Below are 22,488 nucleotides of genomic sequence, written 5' to 3' on the forward strand. Positions count from 1 at the left end.
CTCTTTGGGAATTATAGATCACAGTTCAAAAAGTCTTTTGGTTAAGAGGAGAAGAGAAAAGAAAATATCTCTCCACCCTACCTAAACATCTTTCATGGATGTAAAACTAGCCTCAGGCACAAATATGTGAAAGATGAATATGTTACTAGGACAAAAGGCATTAGCATGTTCTATTTCTTTTTATCTACATGTTATTTATTGAACTTTTTGCATATGCTTTTACCTTTATCTGAAAGCAATCCTAAATTGAGCAATCTATAAACTAAATGTCAGCTCTTCTGCACAAATGATCCTGATAGCCATAGGGACTTATTTCTGTCCTTTTTGCGCCCCTGCCTGACCTAAGATACCTTTTTATCTTATTATTTGACATTGTAATATAATTTATTTTATCAGGACCACTATCTTGTCTATTTTCTCTACTAACCCATGATCTGTTAAAGGGCCCATGAGTGTGATATCCTTGACTCTCCAGCACACAAACAAAACAAACAAGCAACAAAATTACCTATGTCAGGTTCTTGAAAATTATAGTTATCCTTAATTTTATATCAGTTTCAAAGGCAGATATAATCATCATTATATGAATCAAGACACCATGGTTGAGAGAGAGTAGGTCTCATGGAAAATTGAGACAGAACTAGGGTCAGAACCTAATGAAGTCTTCCTCAAAGGCCCTCCATCTAACCTCATTGAAATATACAATGAATCCCACACTCCTGTTTAATATTATACCAAAGTTTCTTCTTTTGTCATCTTTGCAATTCTATCTCACCTCAAATTCTATATCAATCAAGCTCCTTTTCTTTCTGGTCGTGACTCAATAAAAGTTAAAAGCTCTAAGACATACTTCAACAAATGAACACTAAAGTGAAAATTACTGACCTCTAATTCTCTCTGTGGGGTCTTACTTGTAAAATTATAATGCTCATTCACCTAAATGACTATTGACTTGGTGGAATTGTAGCCTGAGAGGTGTGTTATGTCATGGTGAGGGAGAAGCTTTAGACACTGGTTCTGTTGCATTTGGCTAAAATTGCCCAAGGGTCCATTTCTAAGTTTACAGGCTTTAAATTATTCCTGGCCCTTTTCTTCCCTACATGTTTTCATTATGTACCTCTGAATTTCAAATTCTCTAAAACCTTTTCAAGGATTTCCTTTTCATTTACACAAAAGCAAAATGAGAAAGGCCTGAGGCAGGGGCCAGCTTGTGGGAGGGCAGCTATTTCTACATGTGAATCATTTACAAATTGCCCATCTGTTAAGATTTGTACTACATATATTTGGTTATCATGCTGTTAGCATGACAAATATTTCTTTATGTCGGCATTCATTTATTGATTAGACCAGTGAGTTGATGACAATACTTTTGAAGATTTCAGATTCAGTATATTAATTTATTTTTCTTTTCCAACTAATTTTTAACAGTATGACATTTTAAAAGAAAACTACATTTAAAAAAGCACAGTGTAATATTAAGTAGACCTTACTAATTATTAAGAAAATTAGACTCTGTATTCTCTTGACAGAGAGTCTGACAGATAATTAACACACTGTGTAGCAGGTAACCTTACATTTTCTAAAGATGAATTCTGTCATTCCCAAAGATCAGCATTACCCCAATTTTACCTAAGTGGGTTATTCCTTACACTCTAATTTTGCATGTTTTATAGATTCTTTTTCTTGCTAAATTTAGATGAATAGCCTTTGTAACTTTTATTCCAACAAAGTTTAGAAGAAGAAAATACAGATTACTTCTTTGGGATCCATTTCTATCCACACCCTTTAAATGTGATTCTGGGTAACACTGAAGAAATTAACCCAAGACCACAATGTGATATTAATATTATCAAGGAGTCAGGGTAACAGTGTGAAAGACACAGAATCTGTGAATCACAGCTTCTGTTCCAGATCTGTCACCTCCTCTGTCCTTGGGATTCTTTAACTGGTGGTAACTGAGCAGTAAACTTTAAAGCAGTAAAGTTAGAAGTGTTCTCTGTGGAGTCAGACAAGCGTAGGTAAGAGGACCTGCTACTTTTCAAAATTGCAGGTTCTGTAACCATATGAAGAAGATAAGCTCAAAACACCGTTCTGCTATGGTGAGTAAATGAGAGAAGGTCAGAAGTGCTTCAGCACAGGAGTGGAGCAGAGGAAAAGCATCAGTCATCACCCAGTCTTTCACTTCCCCAGCTGCTCTCCACTGGGTGAGGGACAAGGATCGTAAAACAGAAAGATGAATTATTGAGTTTAAAAATATTTTGAATAATGGCAAGATTTGATTGGTATAAGCCAATTACCTCTGGATAACACTGAAGAAATTAACCCAAGACCACAATGTGATAGTAGATAGTATGTCTACTTTGAAGAGCAGGGCACTCATTTATATATATTATGTTTAGTACATTTTTTTAAATCAGTCTTGTTAATTTGTGATAAATCTGTAGGATATCTTATTGAGGTAACTATATAAGAAACACTTCTAAATATTATAAATTACATTCTAGAAGAAGTAGTTTGAGAAACCTCAATATGCTAGATATGATTTTAACAAAAATAATGAAAGTGGCCACAAAATAATCAATTAAGTTATCTTTGCAGGAAATGAAAACCTTAAAATATCCACCCTCAGTTAATTTTAGGCAAATTAACTGAGACAAAAATGTGAGAATTAATTCAGAGGGAAAAATGGAAGGAAATAATTTAAAATGATTCATAGGGAGTCCTAATGTTATTTTTAAATACCTTATTGGATGTTAAGAGAAAAATCAGGTAGAACAGGTTAAGAAGAACAGGACAAGATAAGGAAAACCAGCAACATTAGGACAATGGGTAACATTATTAACAGATTTTCTGAAAAAAATGAAAAGAACATCTCTTAATGTGTGGCAGCTCTGGTATGAGGACATGCTTCCAAAAAAGCATATTAATCTATATTTCAGGAATTTCCCCAAAATAATAATTATTGAAAAATTAAGGAAGATGGCAACCAAGTAAAGCAGTGTTTATGAGCACTGCAGACACTCGATCTTGGTAGCTTCAAAAGTAATGCCTTACATAGCCAGAAAATACTGTCAATAGAGAAATAAAAGCTATAAATACAAGGGACAGAGAAAAAGAAGACTAGAAGATCAACCAGAGAACAGAAAAGAAACCTGCCCATCTTGTGGTGGCAGCTGCTGCTCTGATACCATATTGCCTCACAGATCCGGATTCCAGGAAGGAAAAGGAATACAAGGAGCTGAAGTGACCAGTTGCAGTCCAGTCGGTTGTAATCCAGAAGTTCTTTCAGCACAAAGACCAGCTAAAATTTCCAGCAGCCAAGCCCATCACACCCTCTAGAGATTCAGAGTGGAGCTCAAAACCAGAAAAGAAATCCGCCAGCCTCAAGGCCGAGGATGTGGTGGTAGTGCCATATTGCCAGCAGTGGTGGCAAGTTCAGCACACCTGCAAGAGATCCAGCCCAGCACGCAGCCCAACTGTAAGTGAAATTGTGGCCCCTACAGGAGAAATCCCAGCACTGCACCCTTAGGGATTTGCACAGTTTTTATAAACTCCCTGGATCTGAGATCTTGCAGTTCAACCCAGTGAAGGAGTAGGAGTGGCAGAAATTACTACACCCTAGTCACAGTTCACCAAGGGAAAACACCCAGCCCAGTGTCCCCAGGGTCTTGCGCAGCCCTGACTAATTCCCTGGACCTGAGACTTTGTGATACAACCCAGGGAAGGATTGGTGGAAGCTGCGATTACCACACACACCAGAGATCCAGAACACAATAAGTAAAGTCATGGTGATCCAGAGAAGAACGCAGAGGAGGTAGATGTGGAATCAGCTGTTGATCATATTAGAAGCTCAGACAGACTCGGCTCTGATCAGTGAAAAGTGTGGGGGGAGTCTTCCACTTAACATTAAACCCAAAGAGTAGTATCACCAGGAAAACCACAGACATCCCAATTGTGGTGAAAAGGGAGAAGTCAGACTAGCCCAGCCCTAGCTGTGGAGAACAGAGACTCCTACATTGAGTTTGGTCTCAGAGCATATGCTATCAACAGAAACAGGGAAAGACATAAAATACAAATTTGTGGAAAGTGTGGAGGGTGACCTTCCCTCAGTATTAAATCCAGCCCATTGATATCTGCCATCTGCATAGACTGAGAAATTCAGAGAACCAGACTCACAGAGAGAAAGGTGCTGGTGGCACTCAGTATCTACACAGAGAGAGACTGCTGAATAGTCATTTATATGCAGACGCATATTAATTCATTGTTGGGATTGTTTGTTTTTTCATTCATTTTTCTGTGTGACAGTGTATACCTGACTGGGTTTTTTTCTTTTATTTTGGAGGGGGTTTGTGGATTTTTTTGTTTTTTTGTTTTGTTTTTCCTTTAGTTTTTATTTTTTTTAACCCTCTTCCCAAATCCTCTCCCAAGCTTCTTCCCTTGTACATACCTACTCTCTCTTCTCTATCCCTTTTATAACTTTTCTCTTTTCTTTTTTCTTTTTTTCTTTTTCTTTTTTTTTTTTTTTGTGGGTCTGTTGATGGAACCCGGAACATTCGATCTCCAAGCTACAACCCCCGTCCTATTTTTCTTATTATTTATTTTGAAACAGGGTCTCACTAAGTTACAGAGGGCCTCACTAAGTAGTTGAAGCTGTCTGCGAAGCACAATCCTCATGTCTCAGCCTCCAGAACGCTAGGATTACAAACATGTGCTACCACGCCTGGCTCTAACTTTTCTTTTTATCACTCCCTTGTTTTGTATTAAATGCACTTCATATCACTATACCATAAACTCTACACTGGTTACTAGAATATTACTACATTTGTACTATATCTAATCTCTAGTATATACTACCTTATCAAACTCATATACTCATACTATTCAACCCTATCTGAGACCTTACCCTATTCTCCCGTTTACTCCTTCAATTTCCTCCTTAGTCAACCTTCACTGTTGAATACAACTTTCCCTTGAATATACCAGCTGACAACTAGAGACTGAGAGAAATCTACCAAAAGCAACAGGTACAAACTTCTGAAATCATGGGAAGGAGGAACAACAATGGAGCAATGAGCTCTCACAACCCCACAAAAACCGAACCAGATAACACAGAAATGCAGAGATCTCTAGAAGATCAAATCAGGAATGTAACTGTAAAAATAATACAGGATTTTAGCCGTGCATGGTGACACACGCTTGTAATCCTTGTGCTTGGGAGGCAGAGACAGGAGGATTGCGCTGGTTCAAAGCCAGTCCCACTGGCTTAAGAGACCCTGTTTCCAAAAATAAAAAATAATAATTAATAATAATAATAATAATAATAATAATAATAATACAGGATTTTAGAAAAGAATTTAGAGAGAGTCTGATAGAAATAAATGATGCAATCATTGAAGTAAAGGCATCAATTAGACCACATGGAGAATAGAATTTCACTCCTAGAAGATGATCACTCCAAAAATGAATGCATAGTTTATAATTTAGAAAAAACTATTTGAAAACAGGAATTGGACATTGTAGAAATATGGGTCCATCTTATGAGAGCAACATAAGAATAATCGACACAGAGGAGGGAAAAGAAGGTGAAACCAAAGGGATCAATAATCTCTTCAAAGAAGTAATAACAGAAAATTTTCCAAACATAGAGCAAGAGGTCAATATACAGATTCAGGAAACTTAATAGAACTCCCTTTAGATAAATTCAGAGAAAAAGTTTCCCACACCACATAATAGTCAAAATGACCAATGTAGAAACCAAGGAGAGAATCTTAAAGGCATCAAAAACAAAAGACAAAACAAAAGACATTCAAGGCAAACCAGTTAAAATCACTCCAGACATCCCAAACCAAGCCATAAAAGTCAGAATGGGTTGGAGTAACATATTCCAAAGTCTGAAAGAAAACAAATCCTAGCCAAAAATTTTCTACCCAGCAAAACTATCTATCAAATTAGATGGGGAAATAAGAAGCTTCCATAAGAAACAGAAGCTGAAGGAATTTATGTCTTCAAAATCAGTACTAGAGAAAATATTTAAAGAGATCACCTACAAAGAAGAAAGTAATACATGTCAGAACCAGAGAAACAAGAATTTCCATCCAGCAGACAACTAAGCAAAAAAGAAGAAACGGTATTTCAAACTCAAAATCTCAACATGTTAGGAATTAAAAATAATCTCTCAATAATCACACTGAATATAAATGGCCTCAACTCCCCAATAAAAAGACATAAAGTGGCAAAATGGATTAAAAAACAGAACCCAATCTCTCTGCTGCTTGCAAGAAACACACCTTACAAGTAAAGATAGCAACAAATTTGAGGTCAAGGGTTGGAGCAAGGTAATCCATGCCAATAGAACTCAAAGATAAGCAACAGTTGCAACTATGATATGAGACAAGGTAAGCTTCAAGCCCAAGCTTATTAGAAGGGACAAAGAAGGTCATATTTTTTTTACTGGTAAAAGGAACAATCCAGGAAGAGAAAATAACAATAATCAACATTTATGCCCCAAACACAGGTGCAGCTACTTTCATAAAACAACCTGCGCTATCCTCCTGTCTCTGTCTCCCAAGTGCGGGGATTACAAGTGTGTGCCACCATGCCTGGCTAAAGCAGATATTTAAATATATGAAGAATCATATAAAATTTTTAAAATGTGGCAAATATTTATTACATCAATGGTTTTCAATTGTTCTAATACATGAAATATCTGAAGCATACAATGGAAAGGGCAGGTTCCTGGGATTTAGAAGGTGAGGACAATTTTGTAGGCAGATCTTAAAATGCCTCTTTCTTTCATTCCTCTTTCATTTTTCTCTCTGAAGGAACACCACAAACAGAAGAGTCCAGATGATACTTTGGAAGACCTCAGTCCTCCTGAAAATCCCCCAGAGAAAGAGTACATCTAAGACATTTTATATGTGGAAATTTCCTGAAGGATTCTGCTATAGAAGCTGATAAATACTCTTAAACACATTGCATAGTCTTCTGAGAACAGTTGCTCTGGAGAGTCTGATGACTCACTGGAACCAATAATAAACGCAGTCCTTTAGTTTTAACCATTTCTAGCACTTTGCGTTGGAAGAGAGCTGCTGCTACCTCCTGGGGAGAGAGGGAGCAAACATACTCCTGTGTCACCATAGAAAAAGGACTTCTAGATGATTTTTCCATTGTAGAACACTCTGAAATGAAAAATGCTGACATCTAAGACTGTCTTAGAAATTTTGATTGGGCAGATCTCAGGTATGCCCCAACATTTCTCTTTCTTAATAAGCACCATAGATTATTCTTATGCAAGTTTGCTTAAGGATAATACTGCTAAATGCTGGTTTACTAGATGTAACTTATATAGACTTCCAAAAGCATTTGATAAGTTTTATTATTACAGACCATTTTGAGTTGAACAGTCAACTGATATAGAAAATTACTGTTTTATAAGGCTTGTAAATATACCTTAGGTATGGGAAGCTGTATATTGACATAATGGAGCAGTCCTCATGGGCTGAACCAGAGATGGCAATTTTTAAAAATTATTTTGTAAAGTACCTTCACATGGGAAAGGTTTAATAATGCCCCCCAACCCCAGATTTCAGATGATGCTGAGCTCACCTGGGTAGTGAGTGAAACATCAATCCCATAAATACAATTTTCATGACGGCATCATAAGTTTGTGTGGGTGATATTATAAAAGTGCTAGCTTAAGTCCAATATAGATAAACATAAGGAAATTTGTCTAAAATAAAATCCAAACTGCTCATCATATGGTTGATCTTATTCCTGTTTATTTCAGCTGAGTAGCTCCATGATCTTAGGTAAATCAGCCAGATGCTTACAGACAGAGCCAGGAGGGTATCTCAAAGAGAGAAGACACGAACAAAAGGCGTGGAGCTTGAGACTCTGGAGCAGTTTGCAACAGAGAATGAGCAAAAGCAAAGGAGGGGAATGACGCTCTTTCTAGGGTTACTGGACACACATTCCTTTGGCACATATTATTGTCTCAGTTCCTGAGAGAGGAGTTTGAATTTATACAGTAAACAATATCAAACCAAATTACTGTAACTGAACATCATTTAGGAGAAGAGTTTATTGTTGTTATTGTTTGTTGTACAAGGATTTGAACCCAGGGACATTCTACCTCTGAGCTACACCCCCAGCCCTCTTTTATTTTTTGGTTTTGAAATAGTTTTTCTAAGCTTCTGTGCATTGGTCTCTTGAGATCCTCGTGATTTAGCATCTAAAGTATAGTATTATAGGCTAATATAACCAGTGAAGACTTGTTAGACTAATTCTTAACTGCAATGTCCTCCACATGCCAACAGAATGTTGTGGAGATTGTTCCATAAGTATTGTGTTAATAGCTATTGTTTCTGACAGTTTATTATGTGACAGAGCCTATTTTAAGTGCTTTGCATGCATTCATGTATTTAGTCCTCCCAATACCCTATGAAAAAAGTAAAAATGTTACATACCCTCATGTTCACATTAATAAATTGAACCCTAGACAGGTTGAGTGTCTTGCCCAAGGTAAAGTAGGTGGCAAAGAAAACCCAAGTTTGTGTCCAATTTACATTATACCAAAGAAGAAAAAAAGTTATTCTAGTTTAAATTTTAATAGTAATGCTACTTGCTTTCTAACACCAGTTAAATAAAACAGAAGGTACAGGGGAAAATCCTCACATTTAACGCCAGCTCATTTTTGACAAGGGAGCTGAAAACATAAACTGGAGAAAAGTATACAGTAAGCAATATCAAACAGTAGCCTTTACAACAAATGATGTTGGAAAACTGGATATCGATTTGTAAAAGAATAAAATTAAATCCCTATCTCTCACCCTCTAGAAAAGTCAACCCAAGATGAGACAAAAAACTAAAAGTTTGACCAAAACCTTTCTATAAACTTTCCTGAATGATTGTAGAGGTGGTGGTATATATGCAGTTAGTGTGTGTGTGTGTGTGTGTGTGTGTGTGTGTGTGTGTGTGCATACAGTATATATACAGCTTTCTGGCAACCTGTCCCTCTCATCTGTGTTAGAGCTTAGAATGCAGCAATACTTTTGAGAGAGTGTTCTGGATAAGAGTAATATTCACTTCAAATGAATTGTAGAGATAAGAAATTAAAAGCCAGTGATTTGAGTGAGAGGTAAAATGATGGTGGAATTAGAAGTTGAATGAAGAGAAGGGATGATAATACTTAAGGAGCCTGCAGAACCTTGGGCATAAGGGGTCATGAAGTTAGGAAGACTTTGTGACACACAGATGGAATGACTCCTTTAGGGAGCAGATTGAGAAAGTAGAAGGTGCTAATGAAACAGGTTTGGAAAGCATACTGCCTGGCAAGTCAAGAAAAGAAAATATTTTCACTTTAAACATGGAGTACACAGAGTTGAAGAATGACAAAGCCATTAACTGAGATTAACCGAGACTTGATTAATCATGAGAAAACACTTTGGTGTGGTCAGACTCAATGCCAGATGGGAGACTATTAAATGGTGAGAGGAGGAAGAGCATCAGAGACAGTACATAGAGAGTGTTCTCTTAAGAAAGCTACAAATATTTTGTGTGGTGGCACATGCATTTAATCCATGTACTTCTGAGACTGAGACAGGAGGATTGTATTTTTGAATCCAGCCTCAGTATCTTAGGGAGAACCTCAGTACCTTAGCAAGATACTGTTTCATAATAAAAAAAAATAAAAAGAAGAGCTGGAAATATATTTAGGACATAGAATGCCCTGGGTTTATTTTTAGTATTAAAAATTAATTAATTAATTAAAGCTAAACAGAGAAATCATATGGCATAACTGAATACACATTCACACTGCTGCATATAACCACAAAAAGTATGCATTCCTTATATTCTTAATATATCTTAATGTATTCTTAATAATCTTATACTAAGAATGATGTATGCACCCACTGTTATAATGCTAATTATCAAAAAATAACATCCCACAGGAATTTAATTCCCAAATTATAATGACATTTTTGTGTAGAAAACCAGGAAAACCTTGTTAGTTATTTAACAAATTTATCTTATTTTAAGCATATATTAAATAATTCTTCAAAGTTTTTGAGACATATTAAAAGGGTTCATTAAGTAATATATATATAGTTTTTCATGATAAAAATTTTATTTCCAAAGATTGAAATTCAAATGATTTACACATTTGCTTAAGAAAAAAAAACCTGATTTGATGAAATGACTAATTGTCAAGGATATCTGAGCAAATAAAATTTTCATTTTATTCAGAAATAATCCAGTGATATTCTGATGTTTTCATTTGCTTTATATCAAGATTATATGATTTTCAGAGAGACAGCAGCAGAATAAATAAAAGATTAATAAAAGTCAAATATGTTTCTATATTCCTTTAGAGTTTCACATAAAGTCTTAATATTATCCAGCCTCCTTATTATATGTTTCCAAAAAGTAGTGCTCTCATCACAAGCTTTCTATATCCCCCTGGAACTATCCATAAACTGAAATTTCTCAACAAAATTAGAAGAAAAAATTCTTAGCAGTTTAGGGTGGGACATTTGATACCCAAAGGGCAGTACTTAGAAGTGGAAATGAAAAAAAAAAAAACCTGAATATCTAAATTTATTCCAATTTCCTTATTGCTTCGGATTACACAGATGAATCAGAAAATAAGAGTGACTTTGCTGTGTCCCAACTGTTGATAAAACAAACAATGCTTAGGGACCCCCACTGGATAATAAGAAATCCATTCTGACTGTTATTTGTCTGGGGCAAAGCAGTAAGAAGGTTCTTTGTGCCTGAATCAGGCTGGCTACTCTTAAAGACAGGGCCACCCTCCCTCAGGAGAGTCCAGAGGAGAACCCATTTCCTTGACTTTTCTAGGCCCTGAAGATGAATTCTTTAAAGTTTTTGCTAATAGTCCCTTTCCTCGTTTTCTAAGGGCATTGCTCTAGTCTCTGCTCTGTCACTGGCCATTACACCCCCTTCTCTTCCACAGTTGAATCTCTCTCAGTCTCCTTCTTACAGACACTTATGACTATATTTAGGATGATTCTGATATTCTATATTTCTATATCTGGAAATGTCTCCATTTTTAGATCTTTCATCTCACCTGTAATGCTCCTGAACCATATAAACCAATATTAATGATTTCCCGCAATTAAATTTAGACTTCTTGAGGGCTATTATTCAGCCTACCATAGTCTACAGGGACATGCTGTTTTTAAATGTTTCCATGGCTCCTAAGTACTGAATTTTTCAATAGTAAACTAATGGGGTTGATTCATGGATTATGTAACTAGCTAATCTTATGCATAATTTCCTTGTTGTCACAATTCTTGCCTTAAAAACAAACATGTTCATACATACATTTTCAGCTGATGACTTTGCCAGAAGTTCATTAATAATAACACTAATGAGTAAAACATCAAACTGTCAGAGTTCCTAACACCAAACAGTAGATTATATATCTTTGTAGTCTTTTTACTTTTCCTCTAGCATAACAGCTGATGAATCCTCTCACAGAGGCCAATCATTCTTTATACATTCTACATTTATTCCCACTCACTGTCTTCTTTACTAGTCCAATTATTCTTTTCTTTATTGCACCATCCTACTCCAGAGACCAAAAAGGCCCAGGGCATGTTTCTTTGTCTTCCTTTCTTTGGTCAAAGTACACTTATTTTTACTACTATGGAACTACTATTCCTACAGAGAAGGGGGGCCAAGAGAAAACTGCCTTAGGAATTAGACTGGTTTTAAAGATGAAGATTTTAGAAGGGGGATGAGCACTGCAAGAGGCATGAGGAGCCTGGTTCTATACATAGTGGGTTTGGGGAATATGTGTACAACTTTGTTGTGTATATAGATCTTCCCAGAGAATTGAGCCCATTATCAGAACATAATGGTCTACATAATACCTTAGAAATGGAGGTAATTTTTATGATGTTAATACAACAGTCTAAAATTCTGTGTGTGTGTGTGTGTGTGTGTGTGTGTGTGTGTGTGTGTGTTTGTGTGTGTTACTGTGGATTCAACACAGAGGTGCTCTGCCTCTTTGCTCTTAGCCCTATTTCCTTTCTTTCTTTCTTTCTTTCTTTCTTTCTTTCTTTCTTTCTTTCTTTCTTTCTTTCTTTCTTTCTTTCTCTTTCTTTCTTTTTGAAACAGTTTCTCACTAAGTTGCTGAGGCTTTCCTCAAACCCGAAATACTCCTGGCTCAGTCTCCCAAGTACTGGGATTACAGATGTGTGCCACTGCATCAAGCTTGACTTCTTTTTATTTAATATTAACCTTAACCTATATATTTTCCATCCTTTTACTTTTAATACTTGCAAAGTTTTTAAAACAGCACTTCACATGCAGTAAACATATGTTTATTTAACAAAGATATGTTTTAAAGAAGTCTTCAGAACTTGGCTAGGTACTCAAATGAGAGAAGAAAGTGGACCCTAGGAGACAGATATAGGGAGACCTGAGAGGAGGGTAGAATCAACCACCTCAGAGGGGGAGCAGGGGTGTTGGAGCAAGAGATGGTGCACTAGGAGTGAAAAATTGGTAAAGACAACTGTGGTTAAAGGGTGATGTAATTGATTCTGCTGCATTAGGTGGAGTGTAAGCCCCTAAGTTATTAACCTCCAAATAACTGGTAAAATTTTTGGAGGTATATTAGTTTGGTTTTAGTTCAATAACATGTGTAGTATGCCTCGTCAGGACATTAAAAGAGGCCAGCAGTTACTAGGATGCACAGATATAGACAGAATGTTTGTCAATATTTAAGGTAATATCCTCTTTTGTATTAGATTGTAATTATACATGTACAGTTATGTTAGTCTTACCCTTCACTATATTCTCAATATCCAGCAAAATACCTAACAATAGAGGGTATGCAGTACATATTTGAAAATGCATGAGAACAATTTTCCATAGGGTGAGCAGAAAAAAATCTGATCACATGTTACACTTTGAATCTTTCAAAGTTTGACCACTTGATAATAACATGGTCAATAAGAGGTTGAATGATATGATCCTTTGCTCCCTCATGTTCAACTCAACTGTCCTATTTTTAGGGATACTGAAGTGCAAATATATCACTTTCTTTCTATTTTATACTTGTATTTGATGAATTCTCATATGCCTTTTCTTTATGTACCAAATGTCAAATTAGTTTTAAAACTCAATGCAGATATCACCTACTCTGGTAAGCACTCCCAGTCATTGGAATAAGTGTTATTATTAGGGATCGCCATCAAAATATACACCTGTATATGAATCACAGCATTGTATTGCAAAAAAGTATGCAACAGATTAATGGGTTATGAAACTGTGGTATATACACACAATAGAATTTTACTCAGCCATAAAGAATAAGACTATTGTGTCATGTGCAGGAAAGTGGGTGGAATCAGAGACTATTACACCAAGAGTAGCTAGTTTTGGAAAATGAGGGGTAATATGTTTTCTCCCATATGTAAAAGCTAGAAAGAAATTGGGAAAAAAAAAGAGAATTCAAATAAATAAGAGAGATCAATAGAATAGCAGAAGGGGAATTGGGGAAGAGGTGAAAAAGAGAAGACTTGATGAAGAAATAAGTTCAGACAATTCTGTGTACATACTTGTAAAACTATCAGCACCAATTTAATATTATGAATGGGGAAAAAGAGAAAGTGTGATGGGATCTAGAGTGGGAAATATACCAAGCGCTATGCACATGTATGTTTCTATCACACTCAACTTCAATGTCGTGTATGGCTACAATGCACCCATAAAAGTGTATATATACACACACACACACACACATATATATATGTATGTATGTATATATATATATATATACATACATACATTATATATATATATATATATATATATATATATATATATATATATATATATGTGGTACTGGGATGGAATCCTTCTACCTCAGGGCTACACTCCCAGACCTATTTTATATTTATTTGGAAACAGGGTCTTTTAAGCCAGTGAGTCTGACTTCAAACCTGCACAATCCTCCTGTTTCTGCCTCCCAGGCGCGGGGATTACAAGCGTGCGCTATCACGCCTGGCCAATAAAAGTATATATTTTTTAAAAGAAATGGAAGCAACATATGTGCTGAATTAATAGATGATAGAAATTCTTCATGCCCTCAACATTAGGGTATTTGGATTTATATAAATACAAAATCCCTTCTATAAGCAAGTGTTCTAGGACAGTAAAAATTATTTACACTATAATTTATGTTTCAGGTGCCTCCTTTGTGTTAGTTCAATTTTCTTGGCTATCTCTGCTAGACTTTAACATTTTTTATTGGTGCATTGTAGTCATACATCTCAATGGGATACAAGATGGTTGAGACATACATGCATACATCACCCAATTAGCCCTTACACAATTCCGCCCCATTCCCTCCCCCTCCTTCTTTCTCATGCTTGATTTAGTGATTGACTTTGATGTATTTGTTAAAGTACATCATGTGCATTCGAGATTTCCCTACGCAGCCTTCCCATCCCCTCAGGTCACCTTATTTTCATCTATAGAATCTCCTTCTTCCTCTAGAGTTATTCCTATGACCAATTTCTCCCTAGCTTTTGCATATTAGGGAGAGCATCCAATTTCTTATTTTTTTTGTGACTGACTAATCTCACTTAGCATTATGTCCCAAAGACCTAAAGGAACAAGAAACCAGATGAATCAATACATGGGGCTGCATGAAACTGAAGAGCTTATGTACATTAAATGAAACTATCAAAAACCTCATCTGAGAACCAAAAGAATGGGAGAAGATTTTTGCCAACTATTACTCTGATAGAGGACTAATATCTAGGGTATATAGAGAACTCAAGAAACTCAACTGTAGAAAACATAACTCAATCAAAAATGAGCAAATGAATTAAATAGACACTTCACGAAGGAAGAAATTCAAATGGCCAATAAATTCATTAAAAATGCTCAGCATCATTAGCAATCAGAAAGATTCAAATCAAAACTACCCTGAGATTTTATCTAACTCCAACTATAATGGAAATAATTCAAAATACAAACAAAACCAAATGCTGGAGAGGATGTGGAGAAGTGGGAAGTCCAAAACATTATTGGTGGGATTGTAAATTAGTGCAACCACTTTGGAAAATAGTATGGAGGATCCTCAGAAAAATGGGAAAAAACCTACCATATGATTCAGCAATATCACATCTGGGTATTTACCTGCAAAAATGGAAACCAAACTACCAAACTAATGCATGCATATCTATGTTCATAGCTGCCCAATTCACCATTGCCAAACTATGGAACCAGCCAACATGTCCATCAACAGAAGAATGGATTACAAAACTGTGGGATATGTACACAATGGAATTTTACTCAGCCATAAAAAAACACAATTAAATCATTTTCAGGGAAATGGATGGAACTGGAGAATATTATGCTAAATGAGATTAGTCTGCTAGACTTTTTACCCACACACCTGCTACCATAACCAGGTCTGTATAGGTACAACCAATTTGATGAGGTTGAAATATGAGGGAAACCTGAATGTGCAGGGCTGTTTGTGATCTGTGGAAACACTCTTAGGGAATTTGAGATGGCAGCCCACTGATGCATGTCTCAAGGTCACCTTTCTGAGTACATTTGGTCAGGCTCTGTTTCTATGAGATTGAGCCCCAGCAACCTGTAGAAATGGTCATATGTATGATGCAGCTTGGCTCCTCAAAATTTCACCCAACCCTACCATATCCCTTCTAGTTTTCTTGGCTAAATCCAAATAAAATACCGACAAGCAAATTCGTGTTTCAAGCTTTGCTTTAGAGAAACCTAAGCTAAAACAATATATGCTATAATAGTTTATTCAGTCAAATTTTCTTGTACTTGAAAGAAAAACTTTTGCCTATTCATGTATCTTTTATTATTTTTAGAAAAGTCTATATATTTTTTAAAGAAGTGTAAAATCATAATGCTCTTCAAATGATTTTTATAGCTAACTCTATGGTCACAGCAGATTAAACACAATTTTTATATTCAAACCCCTGCAGAGGTGTTTGCCAGGTTTGCAGAAACACCCATTAAAATGCTTGTCTCTGCATTGAAAGGATTGTAAAACCCAGCAGGAATTTCAGCTGACTCTAATGCAACAACTGGATCCATCCATGATCATATTCTATTTTTATTTTCAGAGCAAGCATCTAATATGTGCCACCTACTTAGAAAAACATTCAGGAATATGTCCTTCTTATGAATATATTTTCCAATTATATGTATTTGAAGAGAAATCAAATAGTGATATGAGAGGTTTTAAATTAAAATGATTCCAGCCTAATTTATGGGTTTCTTGTAGTGAGTTTGTTTCCAACTTATCACACATTATCTTGGTATACATTCTGTAATCACCCATTGAGCTCAGTAATTTTTAATAGTAACTGTTAATTTAGAATTGCATATATTAAGGATGAGAAATTTGGTAGTTGTTGTGGGTTCTCCAAGGGCTATGTAGTATTAGTTCCCTGGTGAGTGGGAGAAGCCTGGCTGAGTAGAAGGTATTAATGATGAAGCTCTCTTTTCATGTGAAAATAGGGAGTTGGCTATCAGGCAGCAGGCACCCAGATGTCAGAATAGCAAGGGTTTTCCCTGTGACCCTACAATTTACATGAAAAAGATTAGCTATATTTTGTTGAGACAAATTTATTGGTATCTTAATATGTAGACAGAGTAAAGAGATGAGATTTCAACAGTTTATTGCATAGAACACTGAACATATATATTCATCCTCCCTTTGTTCAGTGTTTTTTCCAGTGTTCTTTCTTATGTCCATCCTTGTTGCTACCTTTGATTTCAGCTTTTCAGCCTATTATTTGATACATGGTCTTCAAAGCCTCCCATTTATCCTTTAAGTTTTATTTAGATTTTAGTGTTTTCTACCTCTTTAGTCCTGTAACTCATATGCTTATTTGCCCAGAAATATATCAATGCCTAATTTATTAGTGATGCTCCTTCCTCATTTGGCATTATCACTGATAATATGAATTTCTGCTTATAGGGTCTCAGATGGAAGACAGACAGCTGAAGCTTCATGTCCATGTCCACCTCCTACTGAAACATATGGATTCCATGACACTGCAATGTACTCTTTTTCCTGTAATCTCTCTTCCTTCCCCTATTTTTGTAGTATTTTAATTCTTTATCATTCTCAAGTAAATTGGGTTAATGGTTTGATCCTAGTCTCATATCTTGTTTCCCTTAATTTCCCTTGTGCTTTCTCAGCTTCATCAATGGTTCCAGCATCACCCATATTGGGATGATTCATGCTTGCATCTGAACACTATTATTCAGACTACTAATTGCTCTTTTACAGAAGAATTTTTAAGAGACAATATCCAGAGTACATCCCAATATTACTGTTATTAGTTTTATCATATGTTATATTCAATTCTAATTCACTTATTAGGAAATTTCTAATTTCACTTATTAGGAAAATATTCAATTCTAATTCACTTATTAGGAAATTCTAATTTCACTTATTAGGAAAAACATATCCAGAAGAGAACACATATCTAGAAAGTGCCTTAAAAACCCGAAATAATATGGGTTTCACACATAATGGAACTCTACTCAGAAATAAAGAAGAACAAAACTATGTCATTTGCAAAAATAATGGACCCGGAGAATATTATGTTAGGTGTTATAAGCCAGTCACAGAAAGGGAAGGGTCATATTTTCTCTCATATGAAGAAGCTGTAGAGTAATCAGGATATAAGATAAACTTTACATAAGAGGAAAGAAACCTCAGTGGAGCAAGGGAGGAGTCTAGGAGAGAGTGGGGTAAAAAAATTAATGAAGGAAATACTTTCATTGATGTTATGTACATATGTGAAATTATCAATACCAGTCTCAATGTGATATATGGGGAAGGGAAGGAGTAGGGAGAGAAGATGGGGAAACTCACCAAGGGCTGTTTGCATGTCTCTATCATTTTGATAACATTATGATGTGAAACTAAAATGCACAATCCAGCTGAAAAAAAGCTGAAAGTTTCCAGATACTAGTGTGCTGGACTAAATCATCTACAAAAATTAAGTGGAATTGAGTGAAAACATTGATGGTCCATTTGAAATTGATGACCATGAATCCATAAGGAGTATGAGGGAGTTTAAATATCAACTAAGGATTATTCTTCAGTGATTGAGCATTGAAGGTAAAGTTAAGTGACACATCTAGACCATGAAATGAAAGTATCAGAGACTGTTGCACATGGATACCCAACTTTAACTTACTAGTGAAGGTATTATTACTTCTGGATTCTGACTTAGGAATGTGCTGTTCTTATACATGACATGTGTAGAAAGAGATCTGCTATTGGAAACAGTAGAAGAAATTCAACTCTAGCCACTATCCAATACATGAATTATGTAAATTGGTAGTGTAAATGGAAATAATTGTTTTTTAGCTGGCACAATGTTACAATTTCAGGTGAAGATGCATTGAATTCTTATGGAATCAATAAAAAATGCTGAAATTTTTAAATGGCACACAGAGAATTACCTCAATTCCAAGATTTTAATTAGATTAATTTGAAAAGTGCATTATCCCTTTTCTTTCAGACTATCCGTATTCTCATATGATCTTGAATTTGATATAATATATGCACACCTTTAGTTTCAACTTTGGTGATGACATAGATAATGGTGACTCTTAAATCTCTTTCTTGGACTAGCTCTGTCTTAGAAGTATTAGGAATTTTTATCAAAATGCCTCTGCATATTTCCACAGAGATTTCCTATGAACACTTCACTTCATCATATCCAAAACTGAATTCCTCATGTTCACCCACTCTACAATCTGTTATTCTACCTGCGCTGTCTCTTGTGGTGAAAAGGAACATCACCATTCAATGAACTCTCCCAATGCTTTTAATATGTTGGCTTCCTCCTACTTTACAGTCCCATTTTTAAATTAATTACCTGAAAACTAAAATTCCTGATAATTCTACCCCTTTAATATCTCAGTCATGATTCTTCTCTCTACTGCTACTAAAAATACTTTTATTTCACCTCTTATCACCTCTTGGCTAGTTTTAATAGCCTCTGACTCAACCTTCCAGTCTTTATTCTTTTTTCCTACCTATTCATCCTTTATATCATCTAAATATGTGCTTTTGGCATGTCCCATCCTCTCCATAATATTGAATTTTTTATCTCTAAAATGAATATTTCAGCCAGGCGTGGTGGGGCACGCTTGTAATTCCTGCGCTTGGGAGGCGAGGACAGGAGGATCTCACAGGTTCGAAGCCAGCTAGGCTGGCTTAAGAGACCCTGTTTCTAAATAAAAATAATATATAAAAAATAGGTTGGGAGTGTAGCCCGGAGGCAGAAGGGCTTCCAGAAACCCCAATATCACACACACACACAAAAATGAATATTTCATTTGTAGTCTATCTGCTCAGGTTATAAACTGTATAGTATGTAACACTGTATATACATTTATTTATTCATAGCCTTTATATTTCATGAAGTCTCAAAAGCTCCATAGCATGTGTGTATCTATGCACACATAGACACACACACTAAATGGTAAGCAAAACTCTTGTTATATAACTAGCCCTACATTCCAGCAGTATATATATTCTAAAAACAAGCACATAAAAGAACAGTACTAAAACAGTTTTTAAGCTTCAAAACCAATCATATTTGCAAGCTCACTTCTTAATACCTTCACAGAATTTTCTGTTGCATGACAGAGCAGGGTACATATCATGCATCAACTGTAATCTAACACTTGATTTCTTCAGTGCAGTGCTCAGCTGTCAATGTCTATAAATACAAATGAGGTGTTTAAATGTGAAAAACTTTAGATAGATGGCAATGCCTATAATTACAGCATCATCACATCTGCCTGAGTTGCACTTAAAAGTTAAAGTTTCAACTGCTCCTATTATTGAAAAAGTAATAGTAACAATTATAATTGTACCATGAAGTATTAAAAGCTGAGCATTCAATTTGAAGGCAGGTAAAATAAAAATGTAATGAAAATTGAACCCATAAAATGCTTACAGTTCATACACATATGCTATACAGAGGCACTAAAGAGACAAGAAAAGAACTATGGAGTCTTTATTGCAGTTCCTTTCTTAGTCTCTCATCCTTTCTGGAATTAGAGTGGCACTATAGTGAGTATTTATCATCTGCGGATCATCACTTTCCCACATCAAAATTTTATTCTAAGGCATGCATAATCTCAGAATAAAGATGCTGAGTTTCTAAGAATGGCACATGCTTTTTATTTTGTTTGTGCTAGGTTCAACTGCTTAGCAAAACATTAATACCTCTCTTCTGTTCCCATTAGAGATTGCTGACCACTTGCATTCAGGCCATGCAACTTACCATCATTTCGCAGTGTGAGTGGTGTTGGAGGACTAAGTACTCGAGCGTTGGTCACTGTGTTTTTCACCAGACAAATATAGCTGCCAACATCTGATGTTTGCACTTTAGAAATATAAAGGTTGCCTGTCTCCTGGGAAATGAACCGCCGGCTGTCTTCCGCCACAAAAGAAGGGAACTCGTTAAATACCCAGCTATAGATGATCTCTGAAAACACAAAATTCAGTTGTTGAAAGACAAAGATTATTTAACTAACAGAGAAGGCTCAAATACTGAAGCCTTTATTAAGCATTAGATATATCACAAGGCATACGTATGTGATCCATTTATATATATATAATGTAGTATATTGTATTCAAAAGACTACTGTGATTAATGATTATAAGAAAATCAAAATATCACTAAGAAATGCTTAATCTTTGATAATGTATTCATTTTTTCAATTCCAATGTATACTGACCATGTTTTAGGTACTTGGCATTATAAAACATGAAATAAAAGGAATAGACAATCTCTCATTTTCAAAGATGAACTTAATATATACTTTAAAGTATATTCTAAAGAAGCCATAAGAGAGGGACACTTCAACAATTGTTTTGGTTAATGAAGATATCCTGCATTAGGAGATACTTGAGCTACATTAATTTACTGGCTTATTCATCAAATAGTTGTTGAGAATCACTGTTTACCAGGTATTATTCTAATTAAAATAGGGGCACCGGGCGTGGTGGTACACACTTGTAATCCCAGCATTCTGGAGGTGGAGACCAGAGGATCATGGTTCATGGATAGCCTCAACTACTTAGTGAGGGACTTTGAAACTCAGTGAGGCCCTGTTTCAAAAATGAAAAGACCCGCTGGGCGTGGTGGCACACGCTTGTAATCCCTGGCTTGGGAGGCAGAGACAGGAGGATCCCGCAGGTTCAAAGCCAGCTGCGCATGCTGGCTTAGGAGACCCTGTTCCAAATAAAAATGTAAAAATAGGTCTGGGAGTGTAGCCCAGAGATAGAAGGGCTTCCAGGAACCCCAGTACCACAAAAAAAAAAGAAAAGAAAAGACTAAAAAATAGGTCTGGGGGTGTAGCTTGGAGGTACAAAGCCCCTGGGTTCCATCACCCGGTACTGCAAAAAAAAAAAAAAATAGGGGAAAGTTCATGCTCTTTGAGAGTTTTCATTATAATAGGGAAAAACAAAGAGAGTAGCAGGGTGAGAAGGACAGGTGAATTACATTACAAAAGGTCTTTCTGCCTTCTGGGTAAAAAAGGGATATCATAAGAACAGAGCAGTAATTTGTTGAAGGAAAACAGGAGGAATAGTATTTACTAGTAGTCTAGAGAGAGAATTTCAAAAGAGTCATGCAAAATACAAGTGGTTTGCACTTGAATGGCTGTGATGGGGAAAGTGGAGAGAAGTGATTGGTTCTTTTAAAAACATTGTAAAATAGATGACAAATTGCTGATAGGTTGATTATGAAATGAAGCAAAAAGAGAAAAATCAAAGATAAAGATTGTAGGCCCAAGAAACTGAGCAATTAGAAGAGTTCATTTTCTTTTCCAAAATGGAAAGACTACACAAGAGAGGGCTTTGGAGATGTGAGCATGGAGAAGCCAGGGCTTAATTATGACAATTTACTCTGACATCCTAGCTGATATTCAGTCAGAGAAATCAGGAAGAAAATTGTACATTTGAATATGGACACTGGGCCATTCAAATCTCAATAGGTTCTAGAGTTTTGTTATAGTTAAAAGAACTGATTTTCAGGCCCCCTTTAGCCAGAGTTATTTGTTTAGTAAGACTAGTTGATATTTGAAAGAGCTCAAAATGCAATACTTATTTTTAATTTTTTTATTGTTGCAAAGTAGTCATACATCTTAATGGAGTACAAGATGGTAGAGGCATACATGCATGCATAACTCATTTAGCCCTTACCCAGTTCCCACCCCATTCCTTCCCTTCTCTCTCCTTCTCAGATTTGGCTCAGTGACTGACTTTGATATACTTGTGAATGTACATCATGCACATTAGAAAATTTTCCTCTTCCCCCCTCTCATTACCCCCAGTTATGCCTCCTTATTTGCTCATCTATGGTTTCTCCTCCTCTGTCTAGAGTTCCTCCTATGACCCCTTTCCTCCCTAGCTTCCACGTATTAGGG

General features: G+C 35.9%; 1 protein-coding gene across 3 annotated transcripts in view; it reads right to left on the reverse strand.

Moving 5' to 3' along the window:
- The window catches only part of CNTN5 (contactin 5), a gene marked incomplete at both ends in the record, with an annotated part of 736,851 nt that overhangs the window by 366,351 nt on the left and 348,012 nt on the right, over positions 1–22,488 (reverse strand). For all 3 annotated transcript variants that reach the window (XM_080710120.1, XM_080710119.1, XM_080710118.1), the window contains one exon: positions 20,340–20,543. In XM_080710120.1, coding sequence (XP_080566246.1) covers positions 20,340–20,543 — 204 coding nt within the window. The remainder of the gene's footprint in view (positions 1–20,339; positions 20,544–22,488) is intronic.

This window comes from Muscardinus avellanarius (genome assembly GCF_963383645.1).
Source record: "Muscardinus avellanarius genome assembly, chromosome: 1".
Classification (NCBI taxonomy): domain Eukaryota; kingdom Metazoa; phylum Chordata; class Mammalia; order Rodentia; family Gliridae; genus Muscardinus; species Muscardinus avellanarius.